Below are 27,115 nucleotides of genomic sequence, written 5' to 3' on the forward strand. Positions count from 1 at the left end.
ACCTGCCCAGGCAATCCTTTGGTAATCCCACGTACAGATGTGTTCTGGCAGGCAAGCACAGCTGGGTGTAGGTTCACTGTCTTAGCAGCTCTCCCCCTTCTTTCCTGTGGGCATTTTTATAAGTTTTAGTGGTTTCCTTGCCCTGGCTCAAAACTGAGTCTGCTTGTCCATGACAGCCTGGTTTCAGGTCAGGATGGAGAGGGATCAACGTCTTGCACGACTCACCAGGAGCAAGGGAGAAGCAACACCTCAGGCTTGACCTTGTGACCAACCCTTTTGCTGTTTTGGAAGGAGCCACTAGGTTAGGTTTTGATGCTGGATTTCTTGGGAGAACTGTTTTTTTTAAAAGACAAATTCAGTTCAGCAATCAAGAAGGTCTCAATGGCAAACGATGTCTCACCTGCTCTGTTACACAGCTCTGGACTGGACCAGAATAGTTTTAAAATAAAGATTACTAGGTCAGTCTACAAGAAACTAATACAAAGATAAGAGAAAAAGACCAGTATTAAATTCTCTACTTTAGATCTAGGCTAAGGATGCAGTAATTCTGTGGATCAGCTGCTGCTTTCCCCAACCACAAAACACACACACAAAGAAAATAAACACAAAACCAGGCTTTGTTCATTTTACAAAAATAGCTCTTATGAGATTTAATGCCTGTCTCCTTTTTACAGATGTTCCAGACAAAAATCAACCTCCATATTTTATATATAAGAACAGAAAAATTGTGACAAGCTGGAACATCCTCTCTGAGCTTGAGTGAGTGTAGAAGGTCACCTGGGTAAAAACCTGCCTTTAGCTTGTTCAAAATATCTGTGGTAACGTCAAGTGTTCCCAATAATGATCCAGAAAAACAAAAAGAAAAGACATAAACCCCAGACTTCACAAGAGAAACAGAGATTCCTTACAGAACAGCTAAGGAATATCTGGTTAGGTAATTAAAAAATGCACCAATGTTTTCAGGAACTATTAAGCAAAAATGGCTACTATAGAGTTATATAAGGGAGCACCTACAGGTTGAATCTCTTCTGCTTTATTAGGAAGCTAAAAAAGACAGAAGAGAACCTTATCCTGGCGAGGTTATCTTCATTACCTGGAAGTTCTGCAACCACAGGCAAAACAAGGCGAGTATTTTCCCCTCTGAGAGGCAAGCAGGCTGCATTTTGAGACTTCTTATTTTACAATTCGCCCTCCCAGACAAGATTTCCAAAGCAAATGCTAAAACCGTCTCAAGTTAAGATTATAAATAAATAAAGAGGAGTGACAGGACTCCCATGGGATATCCTGACTTATGCTACAGCAGAAAATAGTCTCTTAAATCTGAGCACGAAGTGGTTTGAAATAATTTACTTGTGATCCATACCCTGTGACGTGCCTCTTATTTTTGGTTCTTGTTCTCTCAGGCATTGAGGAGATTTATGTGGGATTTCAGTGAGATTAACCATATGCACTCCCAGGAGTTCTGGATGTTGTCACAGGCCTGCCAAGCAACCCAAAGGTGAGGCCTGCTGCCACACCATGATGCTTAATGAGGACAGGATGGGATTTTAATTAATTTAGCTGATTCTTTGAGCGTTGCTGTGTTTTAGTCTTGAATGTGCACGTCTAGATTGAGAGCTGAGTTCCTGGGGAGACAGCAGCACTGTGGATTAGCACTTATTAGTCCAGGCTCACAGCAAATAGAAAAGACTCAAGTCACTCTTCAAGTTGGTTTGAGGACCAGGAGAATAGTGATAAAGCCTCACTATCCACCTAAAGCACAAGCTGCAGGCTCAGCAGAGGTAACCAGGGGTCCCTGCCCTTCTCTGAAGGCAGCAGGGCATTGGGCACCCTTTAATTCCGGCACTCCGAGGACGTCGGGCTGCGAACTGTTGACATCAGGTGGGACTTGTAGGTCTTGCTCAGGCCGGTCATCCAGAACTTGAGAAGTTTGACATTGTCCTCCTCTGCAGCTCCCAGAATGCTCAGCAGTTTTTGGGTATCCTCCTTGGGTCTGCTGTCCACTTTAGTGAACTTAAAGAGGACTTTCACTTTACTGCAGGAACAAGAGATTCCTGTCATTATCAAATGGACTCACACGCCATCAAACAGGGAACAAGGAGGAACTGGAGCTTCTCTTGGCACCTACTGCAACTAAATGTTAATAAAAGCTTCAACCAGGGTTTTATTGAAACTGTTCTCATGCTTTGATGAAGAAGGGTGATTAGTTAGGGAGATGACTCATTTTCAGTAATAACGACCACATTTCTAGTTTGTTTTTTTCATTCTAGCGGAAAGTAGAACAATTAATTGTGACAACTGGGAGACACATCCAGTGCCCATCTGCCTTCAGGTAAATTCACAAAGTCATGATGTTCCATGAATTATTCACATGACTGGTCTTCCTTTACAGCTACCTGCACCTCTGAAATGCAGTGCCTGAAGGCAGAACCCGGGCATGTGTGTGGGTGTCAGCTGTGCCGGGGTATGGCCACACTGACAGGCACAGAGGGATCTGCACCCTAATCCTCCTAACCTAGGTGAGGCAAGGAGGTGTTGTCATGCAGGTAACCTACAGATGTGTGAACTGAAGCATAAAGGTTAAGAACCGCTAAAAGCCAAAAAGAGAGTTAGGACTAGAGTAGGAAATTCTTAACTCCTGACTTAATTAATTTGTTCCTGTAAATCCAACTGAACTGCAGCAGAAGTCACCTGACTGAAGTGTGTCCTGCACTCTGCTGCTGCTGTTCCAGAGGCAGTGCCAAAGCTGCTCCTCTGAAAGCAAGAGAGCTGTACTTACTTCATCCACTCCTCCTTCAGGCAAACAAGGCACTGATCCACAACATCCACAGAGAGGTTCTGGTTGGTCAGGGCAGCTTCGATCTTGTTCAAGATTGTTGGGCCAACTGCAGGAGCAGAAAAAAGGGAAAGGGTGAAAAAGAGGACACACAGCTAAAAGTTACTGCTTACACCTTTCCTACTAATAACTGTTAACTATATCCCCCAGTGGCCTGCTGGGATTTCATTTCCATGGGAGAGGAGCTAAAGGTCATCCCTTTAGAAAAACATCTGATCTAAGAAGCAACATGGAATTTAGTGAAGGACCCTGGGACATCCAAACAGGTTCAGGGGCCTTTTTGTTTTTTCTTCAGATCCACTTTTAAACTCCTGCTTAGCTTTTGTGGTGCCCTTATCAAAAGATCATTAAAAATACAAGGTTATGAAAAGACCTTCATGCTTCTTAGTACAATATGCAAACATACATATAAAAATATTAACCCAAACTTATACTTGATTTAATGTTCCACTTGTTAAGGGCAGTTCCAGGATACTTAGTGAAAAAATAAATCAGCAACTAACCCAAAGCATTCCTGGACCACTTTTTGGAAGTCCCTAGGAGACTTTTTTCCCAGCAGTCCATGGCCTAGTAAGTTTGATGCTGTGGTGGAGAAAAGACCTTGCAGTGACTATTTTTGTGCAGAAGTTTCTGGACATGCCACTGACTGGATGGAAAATAAACTGGTATATTTATACATGTGGGATCAACAACAGGAAGAGCACTGAGCAGAGAGCAAGTCTCTGCTTTGCATCTCTGTCTTCAGGGACCAAGAGGAAGGATGAGCCATCTGCTGTGTCTTTTGAGACACCCAGTGAGGCAAATTCATCTAAATTAAGACTTCCCAGAAAAAACAAGACTGATGGACCTGACTCAAATCACCTCTAGGAGCAAGTGTTCAACTGCTGGAAGGAAGTAGGTAAAATTAAATAGAAAAGTCTGGGTATTTTTCTATCAGTCATATTTGACTACCAAGTGGAACATAGAAAATCAGTGATGTCATGGTCCTTACAAGTTAGCTTTATAAATAAATAAACACATGAGTATCCCAGGATTCAAAGTGTTCACTGTGGGTTACAGAATTTCCCTACAATTCTTCTTATACCTATGTTACAGAATCCATTTCTCATTTATGAAAATTAACAGGCAAAATGCTGATCTGGTAGAGCAAATCTTTTATAACTGAACAATCTGTGGTGAAACTCACCTCGAGCAGCTGAACCCCAGCTGAATATTGACCTGGCTTCTACCCAAACCTCCTTCAGGGCCAGTACATGAAAACCAGTTAAAGATCAAGATGCTCTTTCAATCTCAGTGACAGAGGCTCTTTCTGCTTCCAACTCACCCACCTCGATCTGCTGCCACGGGGCTCCCACTGGTGACAAGGAACTCGTACTTGTTGAGGGACTGCTCATCATCAAACAGGGTTGGGTAGAGGCTGGAGCGGGTGGCAGCACGGACTTCTACGAGGACTGCAAACTCTGCAGCAACAAGAGCCCAAAAGAGCATGAGCTGTGCTAGCCCAGATTCTAAAACACAGCTACAGACCCTGCTTTGCCTAGAGAAGGTGTCACATCTTTCAGTCACTGAGCAGGCAGAGACACGGAGAAAACAAAATGAAGTGGTTCAAGCTTTATTTCATGCAGCCAATACTTATATAAAAAAAAAAGAGTAAATCTAGTGTCCTTTAACATGACTAGGGAGGGGAGAGGGTTCTGCAAGAGGCTCTTACCAGATGCCAGGATGTGGGGTGGGATCTGGACGTGTGGGCTCAGGCCCAGGAAGTTGCAGCGATAGGCCTCCTCGTACTGGTCACTGTAGGGGATGATCCGCACGCACCCGATGGGCAGCATCGTCTGCAGGGGAGGAGACCAGCCCAGAGAAACTCTGGAATTCAACAATTAACTACAGTTCTCTCCCTGACTTCCAGGGCTAAACCTGGAGCTTAGCTTCCAGCCTAAGACCTGGAGCACTGCTTAGGCAGATGCTCCTGATCTGGGGGATCAAAGTAACCCACTCAGCTTGAGAGCCCCGGCAGTCACTGAGGACAAGCAAGCTATCCAGAGGTTGAGGGGATTTTGTTTTTTGGGTTGTTTTGATTGCTGTTTTTTCAAAACCACGTAATTTAGAACACACTCTTCACAAGATCACATGTCAGGGCAGATCATTATAAAGGCTGGAGTAGTAGAGAAATACATCTAAAAATATGCAGCCAAAAAACAAAGGAAAAGGTTTCTACCCGCAGGACATCGAAGGCAGACTGGACAAGATCCATATCCTGAGCTTTCCAGATGACCTGGTTCCCCATCAGAACATGCCAAGCCAGCATTCGGAATGCTGATGCCCCAAGAACCTGGAAAAAAAAAAACCCAAACCATTCTGCATTGGTTATAAATGTGAGTGAAATGTCTAGTTTGCTCTGTTAAAAACATGAGTGACAGGTAGGAAAATGGCTAGACCAGAACAGTAGGAATGGATACATGAACCTTCCTCCTCAGCTAGGTCACAGGAACCACAGGAGAAAAGCAAAATCCAGACAGAATAATTTATTCTATTTGTAAATTATTTTTCCCTCTGAAACACTTTTTTTAAAAGGAAATATTACTTGGCTTTGCAGATGCTGCTGAACCTCTGTATTAAATTACTGCCACTGCTCCTGGGAAGAAGGAAAGTGCAGAGTTTGAGAGAAATCATCTGACCCCACCCCACATGACTGATGATCACCAGAGGCCCACGTGAGGAAGGGAGTGTGCCCAGAGATGCAATTCACATCATGTTCCTAGCTGGGCAGGCCCTGTGCTGAACACAGCACCAGGCAATGTGCAGATTGCAGGAATTAAATGTATCTTTAAAAAAAAAAAAAACATTATCAGGAGAAAAGAGCTTGTGAACTCTGCAGCCTTTGTTACCTGTCTCATGTGCCTGAGAGAGCGGAACACAGACAACCTTCTGTGAGCCACATTCCAGCTGTTGCAATCTGGCATCAGAGAGGTTTCAGGGGAGCTTTTGGACAGCTCCTGCCCTTCCACAACATCTGGCTGGGAAGAAGTCTTCTCTTCTTCCTCAGAACCGTCCCAGCCTTCTGACTCTTCTTTCAGATCTAAAAAAAAGGGGGAGATGGGTCATAAAAATTGCTGCTCTCTAGGAATGGAAAGTGGAAAGTGCTCACATGCTGCAGCCATGTGATTTTGGGTGTATGTGGGAAGAGAGAGCTCAGAACACAGTAACTGAAAGTACTGGCAGCAGCACAGGCACACTTAAGTGTTAATTCAGATGAAAAATAACTACTCAAGGGTCAAGAAGGAATTTTCATCTACAGAACAGAAAGTCACATTTTTTGATCAGTTATGTTCTCTATTCTTGTTTTAAAGATTATGGACAAAGCTTTGTAGATTCTAGTCTACATGGTTAATAAAATAGTTCAACACAGGGGAAAAAAACCCAAAGAAACTATGATCCTTTACTTTTAGAAAGTTTGTAGAAAAAGAAGCAAGAAATCTGTATGTTGTGATTACAAATCCTTCTGGCTGTACAGATTCACTGGGAGGGCCTGCCCAGCCACAGAGAACAATAATCTTGATGATGCAACTCTGCTACTCAAGTGACAAACACCACGTGCAGAGAGCCTTTGAGGTGCCTGGATTTCACATTCCTGTCAGAGCTATGTCCAGAGGGGCGAGACTACCAGGAAGGTGAAGCTGATGAGCAATGGCTGTGCTTAAGATGCTGATCAAAGGACTCAGTGCTTCATCATCCAAAGCATTCTCAAAAGGTTTTTGCAGCTCTGGAAACCTCTGTCTCACCTGCAAGTTTTTCCATCTGAACGAGGGTATCTTCTGTGGGTGCTCCCTCCAGAAGCTTCTCTGTAAGCCGGCTACCACAAGCCTTCAGCAGCCTGGAGACATTGAAAGGAAGAGAAGCAGAGTCATGCAGCTTGCCAGGTGCAAAAATCCAGTAAAAAACGTGATGTCATGATGTCAAACAAAACATCCAAGCACTAACCACTTTGTGCTACCTTCCAGCACATCCCTGTGATTTCCTCAGTGTGGGACTATCAGCCCATTTTACAATACCTGCCACGCAAAGTCACCCAGATCCCAGCATTCTGCAATTTCTTTGTGCAGCATGCTTATACTCCATCCAAATCACATGCCAGTGTTGCAACCCTCCCTGTGGCATCTTTCCAGAGAAGTTTAATGAGCCAATCAGGCATTGGAACAACTGGACTCCTTCAGAGCCCAGGCTGCATCTCCCACACTGCTGATCCCAGCACAGGGGCACTGCCAGGTGAACCACCATGGTCTGTCACAAGTGAATTCCAGGTGCAACACACTGGGGGGCAGGAGCATCTTTTATTCCTTTCTTCCACAATGCAAAACCTTTCCATCTGCACAGCCATGGCTTCTATTAGCTTCAATTAGTATTACTTCACAGCAAAAAGACATTTTTTCGTCCTAAAGACATCAATGTTGGCTCCTTCCAATTCAGACGCTACTTAGCAAAGTCTAAGCATTACCTCAAAAACAAAATAATACCCAAACATTCAAATCCCATTCCCACTGTTTCAGGCTATGGCAGCATCCTCCTGAGGAGGGAGCTGCCCAAGGTGAGCCCAGCAGTGGCATTACCAAGCGAAGGAGGTGTGCAGGCAGGCCCAGAGGTTCTCGTCGTTGGTCAGGGAGGTCAGGGAGCGCGCGGCGTTGCCGTTGCGCTGGTGCAGGAAGGGGGTGAAGGCCGTGTTCATGCGCTGGGCACGCTGGGGGCACCCAAACTGCTCTGCTTCAAACACCTGCACACACAGCAAGGGCAGCTCACAGACTCAAAGAGGTTCAGTGTTTGCAAAATTCAGGCAAAAAAAAACCCCAAAAACACCAAGTGAAAAGGGTGTGTCACACACACTCATGGGAAAACAGAGGGAAGGGACATCTTATTCTTAGGACTGAAACTATCATTAAGTAACACTTGTGCTCCAAAATCATTGTCCTTCCCAGATTTACTTAATTACATTTGTAACAAAGCTGCTGTCTACGAAGCCTGTGAAAAGCACTGAGTGTTTCAATTCCTGTTCCTTCCCTCCGACATCCCCAGAAACTGAATCTTGGAATGGTTTGGGTTGGGAAGATCCACTTGTTCCAACCCCCCTGCCACAGGCACCTGCCACCTTCCATGAGACCAGGATGCTCTAAGCCCTGTCCAACCTGGCTGTGAACACTTCCAGGGACGGGGATACACATCCCTGGAGTCTTGTGTCAATCTTCATGACCTCCTGTCATGAGCTGGATCAGCTTTTTGACTCAGCTGTCAATCAGGGATCATGATGCTGCACTGACACTGAGTCACAGGGACTCTGTGCACTGACCCACCTTCAGTGCTTTGCCCTGGAGCTCATCAATGATGCCTCTGATTTTCCCCAACAAGAAAGGCCAGGAGTTGATGAGGTAAATCCGGTCCATCATGATGGTGATGATGCTGTACCAGCGCTGGAAACCCCGGGCCAGGCTGTCTTTGATAAAGAAGGTGTGGCTGAACACAAAACCATGCTGCTCATCTCCAAAAAAAATAGGGCCTTCACGTCCTGGGCAGACCTGAAGGGAAGGGACACACACCAAAGTCATTAAACACATCACAGAGTAACCAACTAAATAGCGCCCTGCACTTTGACACCCACTTGGTGAATAAATGAAGCCTTTTTACAATACTATCCCAAAAGTGTGGTCAAACAGCCTTCCAGAGATATTCTAAAAACACTCCAAATCCTTCAATTTACCTGTATTTTAAGAATTCAGCCCCATTCAACTACAATACTGAGAATCCAGAAGGAATTTTGCTGATCCTGACACACAAATGTTCATTAATCTGTGAGGTTTTTCCTTCATGTCTATCAGAGGATGAATATTAATCATCTATAAAGGGCACTCAACACCACATTCAGAGGTTTTTACAAAAACCAGGTTATCTTACAATGACAAATAATAAGCATAAGGAACAAAACCAAGGAAGGCATAATTTTAGCCTCACAAGGTGAGAGGAAGGAACCCTTGAGGTCATCAAAGATCAAGCTAAAAAATATCACCAATCCTGCAATAAACAGACTTCTGTGCCTGCCTTTCCACCTGGTTCCCTGCATGTTTCAGTCTGCACAGAGCAGGCAGGAGCAGCAATGGAATATCTTGGATTTGAAGTGATCCAGGAGGCACAGAGAGCATTTCCCTGTCCCCCAAGGCAGGTACCTCACAGCTGAGGCTGCGGACGCAGGCCTGGCGCACGATGCTGAACAGCTGGGGGTGGTTTGGGTGCTGGTGGCTGACGTACTTGATGGAGGTCTCCTTGTCGTGGCTGACGTACCCTGGGTGTCCTCCTGCAAGAGAGCGGCAGCCCTGAAGGCAGAAAAGCAAATCCAGCCATAAATGAGCGTGCAGTACCTCAGGTTTCCAAAGAGCTCTGACTGTTCCCTCCAGAACACCATAAAATGTTATTTACACACACAGATAGGAACACAAAGACTCAGAAGACAAGGCAGGTTAGTCAGGGTCAGAATTTGAACTCAGCTCCTCACACAAAACTCTGATATACTTCCTCTGCTCTTATGCTCATTTTCCACCATTTAATTCAACTGAGAAGTTGGTGATGGTAAAGTTCAGTTACAGCAGCTGTGAAACCAACTGGCCAAACAAAACTGGCCACTGAGGGGAAATAATAAATATGTCAGAGGAAGTACTGATAGAAAACAAGCGTGAGAATCATAGAATGGTTTGGGTTGCAAGGGACCTTAAAGATCACCTCATTCCACCCCCTGCCATGGGCAGGGTCACCTACCCCAGGCTGCTCCAAGCCCCATCTAATCTGGCCTTGGACACTTCCAGGGATGGGGCAGCCATAGCTTCTCTGTGCCAGTGCCTCACCACCCGGACAGGGAACAATTTTTTTAGTATATATCTAACCTAAATTTCCTCTCTTTCAGTTTCAACACACTACTTCTTGTCCTATCACTGCAGTTCCTGATGAAAATTCCCCCTCTGGATTTCCTGCAGGCTCCTCTGACACTGGAAGGTTGCTGCAAGGTCTCCACACAAACTTCTGCTCTCCAGGCAGAACAGCCCTGAATGACTAAGAAAATACATTTTTGTTATTGTTTTAATTGGTTTTGCTTTTTTTTGTTTGTTTGTTTCTTAACCAATACTTAAACTTACTATTAATAAATGATCTGACCTAATCTAACAAAGCAAATGCTCTTCAGGGATGAGGAAAACATTTCTCAGCCACAAGAGAATCACAGATCACAGAGCTTAAAGAGACCTCAAGGTCCTGTCAAGGTGTATGTATTCAACAGCTCCCTCATCCTCTTGTCATGGATCATTAGGATAAGAGTTAGGGCTGGCTTGCAGTTTATGAGGACTTGGAGACCTTCTGACACATAGAAAACCAGTGCTGTTCACATTTTTATTTGCCTCTAAACAATTCAATTTACATCAGAGAATCCCAGAGCCCTTTAGCCAAGCCAAGGACACGGATGCCCACACACAGATTTCCCCACTTGCCTCACACATGTCTGATTTCTTTGGCCCTGGGCTGCTGGAGTCGGCGCTGGCGCCTTCGGCCGGGCTGTGCGAGCGGATCCGGCTGCTCATCTGAATTCCCCCTTCCTCCTCCTCGGCCTGCTCATTCTGCCCGGAGATGTCCCCGCTGCCGGCGCCCTGCGGGAGCGGCGAGTGCAGCACCTCGGTGCAGAACAGGGTGCGAGGGCCGTGCAGCTCACAGAAATGGCACAGGGCCACGATGGCGTTCATAGTGACGGCTCAGCACAGCCGCGAGGCCTCCTGCAGCAGGGACAGAGCCACGGTCAGCACGGGGACACCACCGGGTCTCACTGCTGCCAGCGCTGCTCTGCATCCCACCGGGAGCAGCTGGCCTTAAGCTCAGCCTGAGACCATCGAGTCCAACCTGTGACCAAACCCCACCTTGTCACCCAGATCTGAGCACTGAGTACCATGTCCAGTATTTCCATGGTGGACAAACACCTCTAGGGATGGTGACTCCTACACCTCCTAGGGAATTCCACTGATCCAGGACCAACCTTCTGTTTGCTGATGGGATGGCCTCCAGCAACCCAACCTGCCATGCCCAGATGCTGTATGCTGACCCAGGACACCTCAGCCCCCATGGGGGTGAATGGGGCTGGACCAATCCCTCATACCCAGATACCTCCAGTATCACAGGGACAGGTTCAGGGAATCTCAGAATGGTTTGGGTTGGAAGTGATCTTGCAAACCACCCAATACAACCTCCTGCCATGGCCAGGGACACCTTCCACTGTCCCAGGTTGCTCCAAGCTCCATCCAGCCTGAGGCTGGACACTTCCAGGGATCCAGGGGCAGCCGCAGCTGCTCTGGACAACCTGTGCTACGGCCTCACCACACCCACAGGACAAATTTCTTCCCAATATCCTATCCAACCCTGCTGTCAGTTTGAAGCTGTTCCCCCCCTCTCCTGTCACTCCAAACCCTTGTAAACAGTCTTGTCCCATCTTTCCTGTAAGTTCTATTTAGGTACTGAACGGCCACAATTAGGCCACCCCGAAGCCTTCTCCTTTCTAAGCTGAACAATCCCAATTCTTCCAGCTTTCCTCAAATGACAAGTGCTCTTCCCCTCTGATCAGCCTGGTGGCCTCCTCTGGATCAAGGCTGATGTCGCACAGAGCAGACCCCCGTGCCCGGAGCCTCAGGCCGGAACGGGCCGGCCCTGCTGAGCGCCCACGGACCCAAACGCTTCAGGCCCTGCCGGACCCGGGTCGGCCTGTCCCGCCGGGTCCAGTGTCCGGTTCCCCGTGTCCCGTCACCCCCGGCCCGGCCCCGGTTCCCGTGCCCGGAGCCCCTGCTCACCGCGGCTCCCCCGGCCCGTCCCGTGTCCGCGGGCGCCTGACACAGACTGACCCACCGGCCATACCACCCCCACCGCCAGCTGGGGGGGGACAGGGACAGACAGCTCCCCGCCCGCGCGCCCGCCGCCGCCGCGGAGAAGCGAGAAGATGGAGAACAAGGTAGAAAAGAGAGATGAGAAGCCCGTTCGTACCGCGGGACTGAGCTGGCCGTCCCGCCGCTCTCCCGGCGAGCCGCCACCCCCGGCTGCCGCAGTGGCTCGGCCCAGGGCCGCCCTGTCCACAGGGGCCGGGCGGAGCCATTACCTCAAAGAAGGGGGGTATGAGGAGATCTGGAAGACGCATCTTCCCCTCTCGCGCTGCATCTGCCCAACTGTCACATCGCAGAGCGGAGCAGAAGTCTCCGATCATCGGGGACACGAGAAGGGACGAGCGGCAGCCAGCGATCCGCAGGGGCCGCCCCCGGAACGGGCCGCACTCCCCCCGCAGGGTGGTACGGGCCACGCTGTGGATCACGTGATCCGCGGGCTCTGGGAGGGGACCCGGGGTGGCCGCGGGCGGAGCCCCCGAAGGAGCCGGAGCTGGGACCGGCACCGGCCCCGTTACGGGGACCCGGACCGGGTTGGAGTGTGCCACGTTAATGAGCTTCGCCCTCAGCTGCCTCAGAGCCCCTTCCCGGGACTTTCCCTGGCCTCAGGGCGGTGCCGTGTTCTCCGCAGCCTCGGCCCGACTTCTCCGTCGGAGACTCAGCACCTAACCGTCTGTGTTAATTCCTTAAACTGCTTAGAATGGAAGATTATGGCAGATGAAGGCTTCAAAATATTGTCGTTTCCCGATTTATAGAGCGGCTCTTTGGAAGTGTTTGCACAGGTACAGCCCGGGAAGGGCAGGGGAGCAAACGCCCAAGTTAAACCTGTTCAGGCTCTTCATTTCCATTAAACTACTCCTGTTTCTCCTCAGGATATCAAGTTTAAGTATTAAAAAATTATTTACCTCTAGGAATCTATGACGGAAAGCTAAACCAAATTCCACATGAACTATTAGGCTTCAAAAGAATAAAGTACCATTTTCCTCCCTGCCCCTTGGAGTTGCCCCTTAAATAGCTTTAAATACCCGAATCTGGACAAAACTAGTAACTTTTTGTGTAGATAACAGCATTGACTATTCAACTGAGTAAAACTTGTACTTTAATCCCAAGAAAGAGCAGCTATTGCTGATCCCACTACAAGACACACCTCAGGATCCAAGCACAGCCATACATGGACTAATAATTATGTCTGATTAAAACAATAGCCAGATGGTCAGCAAGATGGATTCTTACAGAAACACCGAGCTCAGACACAAATCCCAGAATGGTTTGGGTTGGAAGGACCTTCTGAACCATCCCATTCCAAGCCCCTGCTGTGGGCAGGGACATCTTCACTAGACCAGGTTCCTCAGAGTAAAAGTGTTCCATCCAAAATCCCAAAGCCCATCTCAGACAAGGACCTGCAGTAGCATTTCTCAAGAAAGACACTAAAGAAAGATTATTTCTACTTGGAATTGCTCAGCAGAGCTCTGAGAAACCACCAGGAGGGCTGGAACACCTCTGGAGCAGAGGGCACTGCCACACACAGCAGGCAGCCAGCAGCCTCCCCAGTCAGCCAAAATCACCTCCTGAAAAGCAACCAGAACAAAGAGATCCCCCGCAAAAAACTAAAGAAACCCCCGATACAAAAGACCTACAATCTCATTTAAGACAAACTAAGAAGGACTGGTTTGTTATCTTTATTTTCCAATAGTACATTTAAACAAGTTCTCAGGACTAAGCTCCCGGGCCAGCGTGGCCACAGGGAGAACATTTCCTAGGATATACAGATGGCCTATGACAACACAAACACGGGGCTGTGGCTGTGCCGTGGGACACACAGGGGAGCTGAGGAGGAGGCAGCTGGGGTTACACCATGGAGTGATGGCTCAGCACTGGGGCTCCTCAGTGGCACAAAACCAGCAGTTGGGGCTGAACACAAACAGCTTCCAACCATTCCTTCTTAGAAACGTTTCAAACTCTCACCGTGACTGGCCTAGAGACCCCTCCTGTGGCTAGGAACTGCAGCTGCACAGCTAACGCTGCCTTCAGAAGTGCATTTTGTGTCTTTGCTAATACAAATGCATCAAAATCAGAGTCAGACATCAAAGCATGCACTCAGTATTCCCTGGACACATCTTGTGACTGTGCAGCATGGGAAGGAACAGCCACAGGACCTCTGAGAGTCCAAGCTGGGAGCAGCACAGCACAGAGTGTTCCTAGATTTCAGCTAAAGTCCTTCCCTGCAGTAAATGCAAATTAAAACCAGAAAGCCCAAGTGTTCTCGAAGCCTCTCCGATGACCACAGCCCAGGCAATAAGTTCCAAGACTTGGAAGGAGCTGCTTCATTAAAAATCTGACTTAATTTCAGTCCTATCTCAAGACATGCAGATGCCAGGCCATGTGTGTTTATCAAAGCAGGACTTAAAAGCCCTTCTCTGGAGCACTTTGGTGAATGCTTTACCTACTGATTCTACAGGTGGGACTGACTTTGAATTTCTAACAGAATTCAGACATTAACAGCACAACTATCCACGCCAGAAAAGGAACCTCAGCAGTTCTCTAAAAGCATCTGCCCTCTTAAAAATCAGATATGTAATGGAATATATCACTTTTAACTATTATACAGCTATTTTTGCCATCCTTTTGATGTGAGCATGGATTTGTTTTATCTACTTTGGGCAAGATAAAAGAGGAGAAAAATCTAGAGCTATTCACCAGCTGCATAATTAGTTTGGTTCTAATTCCACAGCTGGAAAACCATCCTGCAGATCTCAGCAGGTAAATCCATGCTCCCTAATAGTAACTAGCAGAGTAAAAATGGACATTTTTTTTCTGACTCCGTGGCAGCATCCTGAATACATTCTCCACTGGCAAGGGAGCCACTGGCAAGGAGAGTTGAGTCAGGCACATTTCTGGATGGGTGGGATTCGGGGTCAGTTGTTTGCAGTCCCTTCTGTGAGTGCCACATTTGGCTGTGACAACCACCCTGTTTTGGGCTCGAGCCACAGCATCACTAATTACTCATTTAACACTTCCATGGGACCAGAGGGGAAAATGGTGTATGTTCAGCATTAAAATCACTGCAGGATTAATTAGGATAAAAACCTTCAAAATCATATATCTCTTCTAGTTACAAGACTTGTGAGTTATGAAAAACCCCAAGATTTTGCCTAAAGATCAGATATAAAAGTTGTCCCAATGGAATTCTCTCAGGCAGGAAGTGATGAGCTGCTCATGCTGTGGACCTCCACTGTGTTCACTACTAAATTGCTATTTTATACTTTTAAAAACATCCTTCACCACCAACCACAACCTGGGACACCTCTTCACCAGAAAGCTGCCACAGAGGCTCTGCTAGACTCGTGACACCGGTTTTAAGTGAAAATCCCAACACTTCTGTATCAGCACTGGAAGCACAAATGGAATATTTTCAACCACAGGTGACCTGAATACATACAAACTTCACACAGCAAGAGCCAGGAATGCTCAGCTCCCACCTGGAAAAAAACTGGCAGGGAGCAGGAGCAAGCAGCTCCTGGTCAGGTGGTTCAGTAGGAAGCAGTGGCTGCTGAGCTTCTCATTTTCTGACTTGATGACAGGTTTATTTCTGCCTGACAGGAAAGTGTTTGAACAGTGAGAATCTTCAGATACACAAGAATGACAGAAAATTAAACAGCCCGCTGATTTAAGGGGTGAAGCAATTTTAAGAATCCAATAACAAAGTTCAAAATAGTAAATTAAAAACCAGGTACTATTCCAACACATTAGATCTGAATAAAATCCTGCATTTTGAGAGCTGTATAGAATATTTATGTTCCATGCAGAAATACTGGTTTCCACCAAAGAAACTATCAGCCTGTTGAATACCTTCATGCCACTTGCACAGGAACAAACATTTAAATTTCTTTCAGTGTAAACAACTTCCTATCTAGAATCCTCCAGAACACCAATGTTTTCCAAATATCCTTTTGTTTAGGTCTAGTAAGTTTCATCTAAGAGCAAATAATATTAACAGATATTTTGCAACATAAACTTAAAATCATAAAACAGCTGTCATGTATGTTTTCCATATAGGATTCCTACTGTGCAGCAAACTTCCTTACAAGGACATGTTGATATCCTCATCCTTTTGGGAAGAACAGTTCTTATTTCCTCATTTAACAGACAGCACCAGCTACACTGGGCATATGCAAATTCCCTACATTAAGATTTGCTTGAACTCCACCCCTCTGCCCCCACCACACATATGATAAATCTGCACTTTGAGCCAACTTTAAATACAGAATAATGAACCAATAATTATCTTGTAAGTGAACCAACACTAGTTTGTATTCTTCCCTGAATAACACTTTCTTTTGCAGAAGAGAAGGACTGCTACAGAAACACAGCAACATTCAAACCCTTTAAAACAAAAGGTAGATTATTTAATGCATTAACAATGTTAATCTGAAGATAAATAAATCCACAACAGACTTTCAAGTTTCTTTTGAGATTTCCTTTTTCTTTGCAGAGAATATTTCTGATATTATACAGTACTGAGAGGGTGTTCTTTTATTTTCTTAATGTCCAGGTGAAAAGCAAAGCTCAGTTCTCTCTGCTCTCTTTGTGGAACTCCTCAATGCCCTGCTCCAGGCGTGATTCTTTCATAAGCTTTTACTTGAAAGCGGAGTGGTGAGCAACATTAATTTCAAGAATAACTGGATGGTTTGGTCCCTGAGTCATCTTCTTGAGAGCCCATACTCTGAAAGGGAGAGAGTTAGTTCTGTTCAGAAACAGGTCTGCAGGCTTGACAATGACAGTGCTTTGAAGTGAACAGGCAGGAAAATAAAGTTCCTATGCAATAACATGCACTTAATTTTCTGGTTGAAATCACTGCAGGATTAATTAGAGAAAAGCACCTTCAAAATTAATAAATTATCTTTACGATGTGTCATGATGCTTATGCACATATTAGTAATGTGCAATAACAGCACTGTAAATACTGACATTCAGTACAACATACTCACTGCACTGAATGAATCTCTTACATACTCCTACAAGACATTAAATCCATTACCTTCTGCACAAACTGAGGGTTCACAGTGATCTCTTGATCCATGGCTTTCAGTCGTTCATCAAGCTCTATACATTTCAGCATCTTAAAAATATGTATGAAATTGATTACTTTCTCCAGCTTGTACCTGATCTTCAAAAAATTTCACGGCTGTGCCATGTAGACCTAATAACTTTTGCCACCACTGAAGTTCCACATCAAAATGTTCTCATCCCTCACCTCCCAAACAAAAGTGTCAGACCATTTTTTATTCCCTTCATTTGATCCATGTCTTCCTAACAGCCTGTTTTAAGGCCATTGATAGACAGTCCCCCGAGGCTCAACCACCTTAAACTACAGGCAGGTTATTGAGAGCCAATGCAAGTGATCCTTCAAGTTTAAAACTCTAAAAACAATCTTTGTAATCCATTCAAGGATCTTCCCATCACCAACAGCAAGCAGTCGGTCTCCTGAAACAGCTCAAGCTGTGCAGGACAAAACAGGGAACACATTGACAGAGAGTATTAATCTAAAACCCATGAAAATACTGTGAAACAGTCATATAGTGATTTACAGTCCTCACTCTCTATATCTAAGTTACTACACTGGCTTCTGCCCTCTGATTACATATTAAGGTTCTTTGGTAAGAATTCCAAAAGCAGTAAAAGATTTACCTCCTGATCAATGTTATGAAGCATAGCTGGATTGTTATATTTTTCAGGATTATCATGGAAACAGACCATACCATCTTTTTGATTAATACTTGCAAAGATTTCACCATCTTCTATCTGAAATGACAGAGGGTTTAATGGCAGTTATCACCAAGAAGAGAATTTCAGGTAACTACAACACACAGACTGTTTGTGGAATTGTCTTTAACTTGGTTGTTTTTATTTCCCACAGGTTCCCAAAACCACGATTCATGCCTTATCCTACATGGAGAACAGCTTTTTAGATTTTCTGAGAACAGTCTCAACACCACAGCAGACTGCCAGTATTTCCTCCACCCTGCTCAGGATGTGTGCTGCCAACCCAAACACTAATTTTGGGATAGCTTACCCAAGTCAGAGGTCTTACCATGTGGAGGACGTATTTTTCTGCTTCTTGAGGCCCCGACAGCTGCACTCGACTTGCCATGTCTTGTAATGACAATGTTAAAAACGTCTGAAATTTAGAAAGTTTCAAAGTGTTAAAACTGGATGTTAAGGACTTTCCTGTTGATGCTTCATGGCCTATATAACTTGGCTGTGGAAGTCTGATGGGAAGGAACAAGTGGAACAGACAATTATTGAAGGGCTCATGAGAGTGAGTCAGTTCTTTCTCCAGACAATAATTTGTTGCACTGAGCACGTATGGAGTCATTACTCATTCCTGCAATTTCATTCTACACCAGACAGTCCTGACCATGTCCAACCTCTTTCTCTCACCTTTTTACAAAAAAAGGTACTCTCCACTCCTTGAATTTCTTCAAGAGATGCATATATAAAGCTCCTTATGAGATTTTTTTCCACTCCAACAAATATAATTTGAGCTTGCAAAAAAAACTGCTTTCCCCAATCACCTTTCAGGATTAATCTGATCTCTCAGCTGAAGGAGCAAATCACTTCAGTACTTCTGTTTTTCATTTTATTTCAGACATTTCCAAAATCTGTCCTATTCACTCACTCTTTTCTAATGAAGTGGCCTGTAAAGTTCAGTTTTCCTATTTTTTGAATAGGGATGAAGGTCACTGGGCTGCAGCACTCATGTTTTTGATTATCTACTAAAACCTCAGGGGCAAACCCCCTGACAGGCAGATTGAATCACCTTTTAAATAATGCATAAGCAGCCAACTGATTTGTTTTCCTATACAGGGCATTCTAGTCTCCTTTGTTTCAGACACAAATCTCAGTTTAAATAATTTCTCTGCCATATTACTACGTTACCGCTCAGCTCTAAATTGAATATATTTCAGAAATACACTCTCAGAAGAAAACTGCTCACAAGTTTCTCTTACCTTGGTTAGCCTCTGAATATTCTTTTTGTAGAGAGATGACAAGCATTGCTTAACCAGCCCCATATTGTTATCTCTTGTGAAAGTTTCACTGTGTTTGTTCACCAGATTTCGAAGCTCCGAGGGTTTATTGGTTGAATAAACTTGTGCTAATTCATGGTAAGCATTGCTAAGAGGCTGCAATTAGAAAAATGAGAACCCTTCTTGAAGAACACAGTGTTCACCCAGCCTCACAAAACCTATTCAGTGCTCCATTAGAAGCCATGCAGGCATTGAAGTAAATTTAATGGCTTGGGCATTTCTCATAAAAAAGACAGGGTGCCTGTACATGGCTTTATGGCAATGACAGGCCCCATACACTAAAATCTGGATTACTGCTGTGCAGCATTTTTAATTAGCATCATTCCAGGACCTCTGTGTGACAGTTTTACTTAGGGCAGTGTGAAACAACTCTCTCAACTGACCAGCTGAGTTTGAGGTAAGTATTGCCAGTTCTGTCCTCTAAGACATCCATCCCTGACCACACTGGGTCACAGCATCGACAGCAGAGACTCAGAGGGTGAAACCAGTTCACCTCAACTACCTTAAAATGTTTTCAGCTTGTTTATTAGTCTCTGAAGTTAGAAGGATTTTGGAACTCTATAGGATCTTGGTCACAAATCAAGTAACTGTTTAGAAGTGTGTTACTTAGGATTAGAACTCTCTCAGTAGCAGTTTTGTCTCCCACCCTACACCCCCTAATCTGAATGCTTACAGACTCCAAACTCAGTTTTTTCAGAAGCTTTTATTCTTTAAAAAGCTGGTTTGGGAGTAAACTGTTTAGCACTTTGTGTTTCAATTAGATGAAGCTACAGGTCAAATCTTTTTATAATGACACTGCAGCTTGAAAGCCAATTGAAATCTGAGTATTTTTAAAACTGTAACATAGAAAGCTATAAAGGAATGTTCAGTATCAGTGACAGGAATATTGATTAGTACTATTCAACACTGAAGTTCTCCCAGATTTTAAAAACATGTATCACTGACATCATACAATGGTTTTGGTTGGAAGGAACCTTGAAGTTCATCTCACTCCAAACCCCTGCCATGGACAGGGACACCTTCCACTGTTACCCATTTACAAATTCAGATCTGTTGATCTATTATTTAGATGCATCTGCAATACTTACCTTAATGAATCTACCAACTATCTGGGAAGTGTATTTTGGTAACTGCTGAACTTTACCAAGTAGTATCAAAGAAACTAGGATATACTTTTTATATGATTCCAACATAATATGACTGACTGCCATGGCTGGAGTAGTTATTGCCTAAGCAAGAGAGAAGAAATGGAACAGAAATTTAGTCTGCTTACTGATAGATCCTGGTAGTTACTGCATGAACAAAAAACTCAATTTCAAGCTGCATGTAGAAAAGATACAGTGACATATGAAATTCTCCTTTGAGCTCTGAAGCTTAACTAACTTCTGTCAAAATTAATTATCCAGACATATGCAAAAGAAAGGAAATTTTATACAAGCTATTCAAAACATATCACGTTCCAGTGGTGCCTGTCTTAAAATAGACCTGCTCAGATAGTATCAAAACTTCCTTCCTTGGAATATATCTAAAGATAGATTTGTACCAGAAATCACCTGTAGCTACTTGTGAACCTGGATTTACACAGACCCTCAGAGAAGTTTTATAAAGCTATTACATTATCAGAGGTCTGCAGAAGAGGGAAAAGAGATTTTAGTTCACTATGATACTGCAAGTACGCAAGAGCTGACCCTCATTTACAAAAAAGGAAAATACTGCATCAATTGGTTTTGCACATTTCTCAGCATTTCTCTCATACCCAAGATTTTCCCAATTTTACTATTTTTGTTTCCTTCCCAGATAAAGCAAAACCAGCAAATATTACAACAGCATTGAAGAAGTATAACTCCTCTCATAAAAGTAGCAAAGGCCTTAGCAAAACCACTGGACTATTTTTTAAGGACACACAACGGTGTGTCAGCCCATGACCTGTTTCTGTGCTGCACTTTCAAGCAGGCAGCTGAAAAATATTTATAGTGAGATAAATTTAACATCACTCTTTGAGCTGCACAGCTCCATGGTGCAATAATGCTGTGAGAGACTTTCTTAAAGGAAAACACCTCCAAAGACAGTCTGCTTGTACCAGTTCAAGGGTGCTGTGTTTTCTCAGCACTGTTACCCATCAACTTTTGCCCTTCCAGACATCACACTTCAGACTCATGGTTTCATTTCAAGTTACCTGTTCATAAAAGTAGAGTGCTCTTTCAAAGTTCTTTAGCCCAGTGTATATCATCCCACCATAGTAGTAGTAACATAAAAAGTGCTTCGCATCATATGCCCCATTCTCTTTACAAATATCCATCATGTCCACATCTAGATACGGGAGGGCAGGTTTAAAGCATTTTGCTAACAAACAGAGCTACAAGAAAATAAATCAAGTTTTCATGAATTAGCCATTTTCATTCAAGTTTCCATGAGAAGGAATTGAAACTAAATTAATTAGTACTACTGCATAAATATAACTCTCCCATGAGTTAAAAAACAGAGTGTGCCAGTAGTGAAGTAACACAAGTTGAAAATCTTTAACACAGGTTATGTACTGTTATGAAATTGTCTAAACACTCCTAAAGAAATTAAACTCTGACAAAACTGTTTAAAACTCCCAGACTGCCAGACTACTGTGCTGGCAGCACTAAATGTTGCTCTGAACACTCCTGTCCAATCCTAAATCCCAGGAGCCAAGAATGAGACAGAAATCCAAATCCAGGCCAAAGACACTGAGACAAACATGACTTTTGTCAGACTTGAGCAGACAGTAGCTGGATATTACACTGATACCACCCAAGATAAGTTCAGTGTGACTTTCAGCCCACAGAGAAGGGATGCCAAAGGACTTTCTGAAGTCATCAACAAAATCGAAGATCCGAGGACATGCACTGAACATTTAAAATAGTAATTAATCTGTATATCAGATTTGGATTTTGTTTCAGTACATCATATTATTTAATACTGGAAAAAAACAAACCAAACAAAAATTCAGTTGAAAATCTATTTTTACACTGCAATATGTAAACATGCATTTCCTTGAAGTTTATAGGTATTTTATAAGCTTTTATTCTCACAAAAAGCCCTTCTGATGCCCTTACCTGGCAGAGATCTGCGTGTATTGAGGTCAGCTGGTTTGTGTTCATCTGCATCTTGTCTATGGCTTGTCTGAGAATGCTAATTCCTCGCAGGGGCTGTCAGAAATTACATCTCTTTCAGATAATTTCTCATAGATGGCAGCACATTGGATCTTATGTTGACACTTACAAATGAAAAATAACACTAATTGACAGGTTCCATTAAGTAATAGTTAACTTGAGGTTCCCTTTTTGTAGGATTTGGAAAATAAAATTAACCTTGGCTATACAATTTCTCCTGATCAAGTCCTCAATTCTGCTCCACAAAGCCAAGGAATAGTGTAATCTGTATCAATAAAAAACCTTCCTTGACTCCATGACTCCATCCAAACTCCCAACAAATACTAAAGACCAGGTTCTCACTTCACTCCACTTAGCAGCAGAGATCAGATCTGGTCTGTCTCAGGCTAGACTTCACCAAAGTGGCCTGGAAAAGTCAGGATTTTAGCAACAAAACCATTGGTCAAGTATTACTTAATAAAGTTTCCTGCGTATTTTAAGGTACCATTAAGAACATTATGTAACACCAGTGAGAATAACACAAACTAAAATCACTGACTCATCAGTGCTAATAACCCTTGCAGCTCTCTCCTCTACCCATGCATTAACTGAAGAACATTCTTGGTACTACAGATCTCCTATTTTGTGTGGGAGAACATACTTTTAGGTGACTTTTCTTCTCCAAAAATTATCTTCCTTAGGTTTTCCTTAGAGAAATCTTAGAATTTTGAGTTTAGTTCATTTCCTTTCAGTAAACTTAATAACTAAAGAGCTGTACAAAAACACTTGATGTGAAGTTAGTGGCAAATCTTTATGGAGTAAGAGGCTGGTAACATCCCCTGGAAGCCTTGGGTATGGAGTAACTTATTTATACTAAAAGATACTTGCTCACCTGTTTTCTCTCCACAAGGGCATTTGTTAACTGGTGGCACAGGCCAGCAACTAAACACAATAAAAAACAAACAAAAAAAAACCACCTCAGTGAAAAATCAGTATTACCAAACAATCCAAAAATATATCAAGGCTGAAATTAGGCTTAACTTACAAGTGTCTGTTGCATATCTAATGTGTTCTCCATTGCAAGTGCTGATAAAAAGCTGCACCTGTGAGAATAATGTTTCGAAGTCAGGGATGCTGGGCATAGAAAACTTCACAAACCTGAAACAAAGAAACAAAAGGTTTATCATTTATTGCTTGGATGGTTCATAAAAAAGAATAATTTTCATTGCTAAGTCTCTGCATGTAGGTGCTTGCAAACAAATCCAAAGTGCTTATGAGACATGGCAAAGGATTTCCCCAGTAGCTGCACAACATCTGAAAACACCTTTTTATGGACAACATCATTCTCAATTTAGTGCAAACTACAATGGCAAAGATAATTTTCAGTATTATCAGTATTTTGTTTTGAAAGAGTAGTAGAACAAGTACTAGAATTCTGATCTTTCCCTTAAAAGAGAATTTTAAAATAGCAGTGAAACCTGCAGATAGTTCACCTAAAGTCAGATGCAGCCAGTTTGAACTTCAAGACTAAATATCCTTACCTAAGTTGAGCATCCCTAAGGCAACTTAATTTTATCTTAAACTCCCGACAGCAGCAAGAGCCCCAGTGCTGTCTAAAGACAAACACCCAAGACTCATGATAAAAGCCTGGTTTTTACTGGAATAAAATATCTCACTCCATGCTTAGAGTTCAGTGAAAATATGCCCTGAAAATAAAGTTTGAAAAGCTCATTCTACATACTTTTGCTGAACACATATGGAAAAACACTTGTCATGGAATCCCAGAATGGTTTGGGTTGGAAAGGACCTCCAAGCCCATCCAGTTCCAATCCCTGCCATGGGCAGGGACACAATCCCAGGGTGCTCCAAGCCCCATCCAACCTGGCCTTGGACACTCCCTGGGATGGGGCAGCCACAGCTTCTCCAAGCAGCTTGTGCCAGTGCCAGAACAAAAAGCTTTGCTTGTCTGACAGTTCAGCTCATTGCCTGAAGTTTTAGTATTTAATCAAAAGCAAGCAACACTTACAAGACAGCAAGAACACCTAGTGAGTGTTCCTGTACATCCAGGGCACCGAGCACTGTATCCAGATGGGAAAGATTTTTTGCTAGCAGCTCTCCACTTTTATTGATCAGTTCACAAAGCTGGGTCATTTGCCCTGAAAAATAAAAAGCATTTTTGTCAAAGCCTAATTAGAGTACATTCATCCATTCCCACACCTCTTCATAATCTGCTTCCTCATGTAACAGCAAGAAATAATAGTATGACCCAAGTTTAATTTTCTTTAATAAGCCAGGCATTAATTTTCTACCCACCACAATTTTTTTTTAATATAAAACAAGTACCAGAGCTGGCTCCTTGCTGGTCCTCAAGCACTACTCAACTTTCAGGGCTGCTCATAAGCATTTTTTTGAAGTAGACATTAAAGTTACAATTAAGTACCTACAACAAAAGTATTTAAAAACCTGTCTTTAGATTTACTTTGCACAATTAAAACTACAATGTTTTCTATATGAAAAGTGACCACTTTGAATGAGGAAGGTATGGCAAGCCCCAAAACCTTCATAAAGAAAGCAGATCCATTCCCATGAACTGCTTTCAAACTCTTCCTCCCTGACAATTAACTGAATGAATTAAAACTACGTCCTTCTGAAGCAGAGTATTGTTTCAAGCAGAGCATTGTTTCAATGTTCAATCCTTGCAGATTAGAGAGAAAAAACAGAGGTTCTCTCACCCTTAACAAAAGTCTCCATAAAATGAGGAATAGTGCCTCCATTCAGAGAGATTTACACTACCCTCAGGTCTCTGGCCTTTTCCTTTGAGAAAGGAAAAGCAGGGAAATTCTGGCAATGAAATGTTAGTTTTGGAGTGCCAGAGAGATCAAAAATTAAAAATGGGGGACCAGAGCCCAGAAACTCGCCTCCAAAACCATTCTCCTCCATACGGAATTTAAAAAAGGCATAAGCATGGGAAGGAATGGGGCTTGTAAATCTCTCTGTGCTTTGATCATGGTGCTCAGGCACTGCAAAACCCTAATTCTGGTGTTCTCCCCGTTCCAGAAATCCACCCTTTCTACAAACCAAACCAAACCAAACCCCAAACAGACTCTGAGCAAACTGGTCTAGTGGAGAGTACCCCTGTCCACAGCAAGGGTTGGAAAGAGATGGCCTTTAAGGTTTCTTCCAACCCAAACCATTCTGGGATTCTGTGTCCTATCCCTCTACCCACACATACACTGAACAATTTACAGTCCAAGCAGAAAATCCAGCACCAGGCCCAACTAAATGTCCCTTCCTGTCACCTTCCAGGTGGCCAAATGACAGTCAGGAACCAGCACAAGTACACTGCTCCTGAGTGCTCTCAGGTCCAGCTGCTGGCTCTGGATTTACTTTCACAGAATCGCAGGATGGTTTGGGTTGGAAGGAACTTCAAAGTTCATCTCATCCCAAACCTAAGCCATGGACAGGAACACCTCCCACCAGCCCAGGTTACTCCAAGCCCCGTCCAACCTGGCCTTGGACACTTCCAGGGATCCAGGAGCACCCACAGCTTCACTGGGAATACTGAGCCAGCGCCTCCTCACCCTCACAGGGAAGGATCCTTTCCTAATATCCAATCTAACCCTACTCCCTTGTTACTATGAAGCCATTCCCCCTTTCCTGTCCCTCCAGGCCCTTATAAATACTCTCTCCTCATGTTTCCTGTAGCTCCCTCCAGATCCTGGAAAGTAATGATTAGGCCACCCCAGAGCCTTCTCTTTTTTTCCAGGCTGAACAATCCAGATTCTCACAGCCTTTCCTCAAAGCTCCATCCCTCCAATCATCTTGGTGGCCTCATCTGGACTTGCTCCAACAAGTCCATCAAATCCATGTCTTTACTGTGCTGGGGACTTTCTGACAGAGAGCATCTCCCTGGCTCATCCCTAATGGGAGAGCTTCCACAAAGCCCACCAGTCTCCCCTTAAGCCTTCTGCATCCCCAAAACTCTGTGATAGAAAGTTCTCCAGCTCAACTACAGAACAAAGATCCAGCTCCCACCTGGTTTGTACACCCTGCAGGTATAAACTGTGTCTAAGGTAGAAATACTTTGTATTTATTAAGTGGAACTAGAGTAAGAGAAAGCTGGAGCTCAACCCAAGAACTGAAAGACATTAAACCTGGGGCCATGGTGGGAAACATCAATTTTTTATCAGCTTCTGGGAGGAAACATCCCAGGCAGAGACCAGTCAGAACACATTTCACAGAGCACCAACACAGAGGGAAAGTTCAAGAACCAGGAAACGCTGCGCCCACACACAGTAAAATTAGGAATTTGGCAGTGAAACAGAGGAATTCTGACCGTGATTATTAAAACTCTTTGTGGACACGTGGATACAGTCTCAGATCTGTCACACAGTTCCACAGTGGTGGGGCGGGACTCTCTGCCCATGCTCTGCTTGCAAATGTAGAGCACGGACACTTGGACAGTTCAGAAATATATTTTAAACCACACTTATCACAACCTGCCCGTTCATTAGAGAGGTGACAGGCTGGGCTGCACAATCCCATTTAAAGCCCTAGCGATGCTCGCTCCTCCCACTATCTTAAAGGCTCGGATTTTGGCAGGATCGCCGGTGCGGGCTCCGCTACCGAAACCACCCCGGGAGACTCACGGAGCTCCGAGAGAGCACCGCCGGCACCCCATGTCCTGTCACACCGCCGGGATCCCTTCGGGGCTGCCCCGAACTGACCCCGGCCCGGGCCGCGCCGCCCGGGGGGTGCAGCGCCCCGGACCCGCGCCTGAGGGAGCGCCGTGCGAGCGGGCAGGCCCCGGCCCGCCGCCCCGCCACCCGCGCGGTTTGATGAGCTCGTTCGGTCTTCGCCGTCCTCCCTCGGCCCCGCGGGCCCGCCCCGTCCTCCCGGTGGCCCCGGCCGGCCCCGTCCCCCTCACCCTGGGCCGAGAGCTGCCGGACGCTGTTGACGAACTGCTCCAGGGCCGACGCCATCTTGGCGGCTCGCGCCGCGGCCGCGCGCGCCGAGGGGCGGGGCGGGGGGAGCGGCGCGCGCCGGGAGCCGCCGCCCGCCGCCCGCCAATGAGGGGCCGCCGCGGGGGCCGCGCGACGCCCGCCGCCCGCGCGCCGCTTCCGCCGCCTC

General features: G+C 44.8%; 2 protein-coding genes across 8 annotated transcripts; both read right to left on the minus strand.

Annotated features, from left to right (window-relative positions):
• Positions 1 to 599: 599 nt before the first annotated feature.
• Positions 600 to 12,167, minus strand: FLCN (folliculin). 3 transcript variants are annotated; one of them, XM_030229873.2, is made up of 12 exons: positions 11,997 to 12,167; positions 10,354 to 10,632; positions 9,046 to 9,192; positions 8,179 to 8,400; positions 7,444 to 7,604; positions 6,619 to 6,710; positions 5,725 to 5,915; positions 5,055 to 5,168; positions 4,548 to 4,671; positions 4,165 to 4,296; positions 2,780 to 2,885; positions 600 to 2,035 (listed from the first exon to the last, which is right to left on the minus strand). In XM_030229873.2, the coding sequence occupies exons 2-12, from the start codon at positions 10,600 to 10,602 to the stop codon at positions 1,834 to 1,836; spliced, it is 1,740 nt and encodes a 579-aa protein (XP_030085733.1). In that variant the 5' UTR covers positions 10,603 to 10,632; positions 11,997 to 12,167; the 3' UTR covers positions 600 to 1,833. The 3 variants fall into 3 exon arrangements, with proteins under 3 accessions (XP_030085733.1, XP_030085731.1, XP_030085730.1); XM_030229871.2 differs by having other exon boundaries at positions 11,885 to 12,166; XM_030229870.2 differs by lacking the exon at positions 11,997 to 12,167 and adding an exon at positions 11,695 to 11,854.
• Positions 12,168 to 13,441: 1,274 nt separating this feature from the next.
• Positions 13,442 to 27,085, minus strand: COPS3 (COP9 signalosome subunit 3). Of its 5 annotated transcripts, none has more exons than XM_030229677.2 (12): positions 26,913 to 27,076; positions 24,012 to 24,141; positions 23,031 to 23,143; positions 22,878 to 22,927; positions 21,950 to 22,042; positions 21,043 to 21,222; positions 19,955 to 20,095; positions 18,789 to 18,962; positions 17,870 to 17,956; positions 17,467 to 17,580; positions 16,817 to 16,897; positions 13,442 to 16,501 (listed from the first exon to the last, which is right to left on the minus strand). In XM_030229677.2, the coding sequence occupies exons 1-12, from the start codon at positions 26,965 to 26,967 to the stop codon at positions 16,448 to 16,450; spliced, it is 1,272 nt and encodes a 423-aa protein (XP_030085537.1). In that variant the 5' UTR covers positions 26,968 to 27,076; the 3' UTR covers positions 13,442 to 16,447. The 5 variants fall into 5 exon arrangements, with proteins under 5 accessions (XP_030085537.1, XP_050836297.1, XP_050836298.1 ...); XM_050980340.1 differs by lacking the exon at positions 26,913 to 27,076 and adding an exon at positions 26,635 to 26,866; XM_050980341.1 differs by lacking the exon at positions 26,913 to 27,076 and adding an exon at positions 25,493 to 25,511.
• Between the last annotated feature and the right edge of the window lie 30 nt (positions 27,086 to 27,115).

The sequence above is a fragment of the Serinus canaria genome, chromosome 14, assembly GCF_022539315.1.
Source record: "Serinus canaria isolate serCan28SL12 chromosome 14, serCan2020, whole genome shotgun sequence".
Lineage (NCBI taxonomy): Eukaryota > Metazoa > Chordata > Aves > Passeriformes > Fringillidae > Serinus > Serinus canaria.

What these genes read in the sequence shown, in the direction of transcription:
- FLCN (XM_030229873.2), bottom strand. Translation starts at nt 10,602, where the DNA reads ATGAACGCCATCGTGGCCCTGTGCCATTTCTGTGAGCTGCACGGCCCT. An exon ending in TCAGATGGAAAAACTTGCAG is followed by an intron (nt 5,916 to 6,618) that starts GTGAGACAGAGG and finishes CCTTTTTTTTAG; the next exon opens with ATCTGAAAGAAGAGTCAGAA. An exon ending in ACCCCACATCCTGGCATCTG is followed by an intron (nt 4,297 to 4,547) that starts GTAAGAGCCTCT and finishes TTGTTGCTGCAG; the next exon opens with AGTTTGCAGTCCTCGTAGAA.
- COPS3 (XM_030229677.2), bottom strand. Translation starts at nt 26,967, where the DNA reads ATGGCGTCGGCCCTGGAGCAGTTCGTCAACAGCGTCCGGCAGCTCTCG. An exon ending in CCGGCAGCTCTCGGCCCAGG is followed by an intron (nt 24,142 to 26,912) that starts GTGAGGGGGACG and finishes TTTATTTTTCAG; the next exon opens with GGCAAATGACCCAGCTTTGT. An exon ending in TACACGCAGATCTCTGCCAG is followed by an intron (nt 21,223 to 21,949) that starts GTAAGGGCATCA and finishes ATTTTCTTGTAG; the next exon opens with CTCTGTTTGTTAGCAAAATG.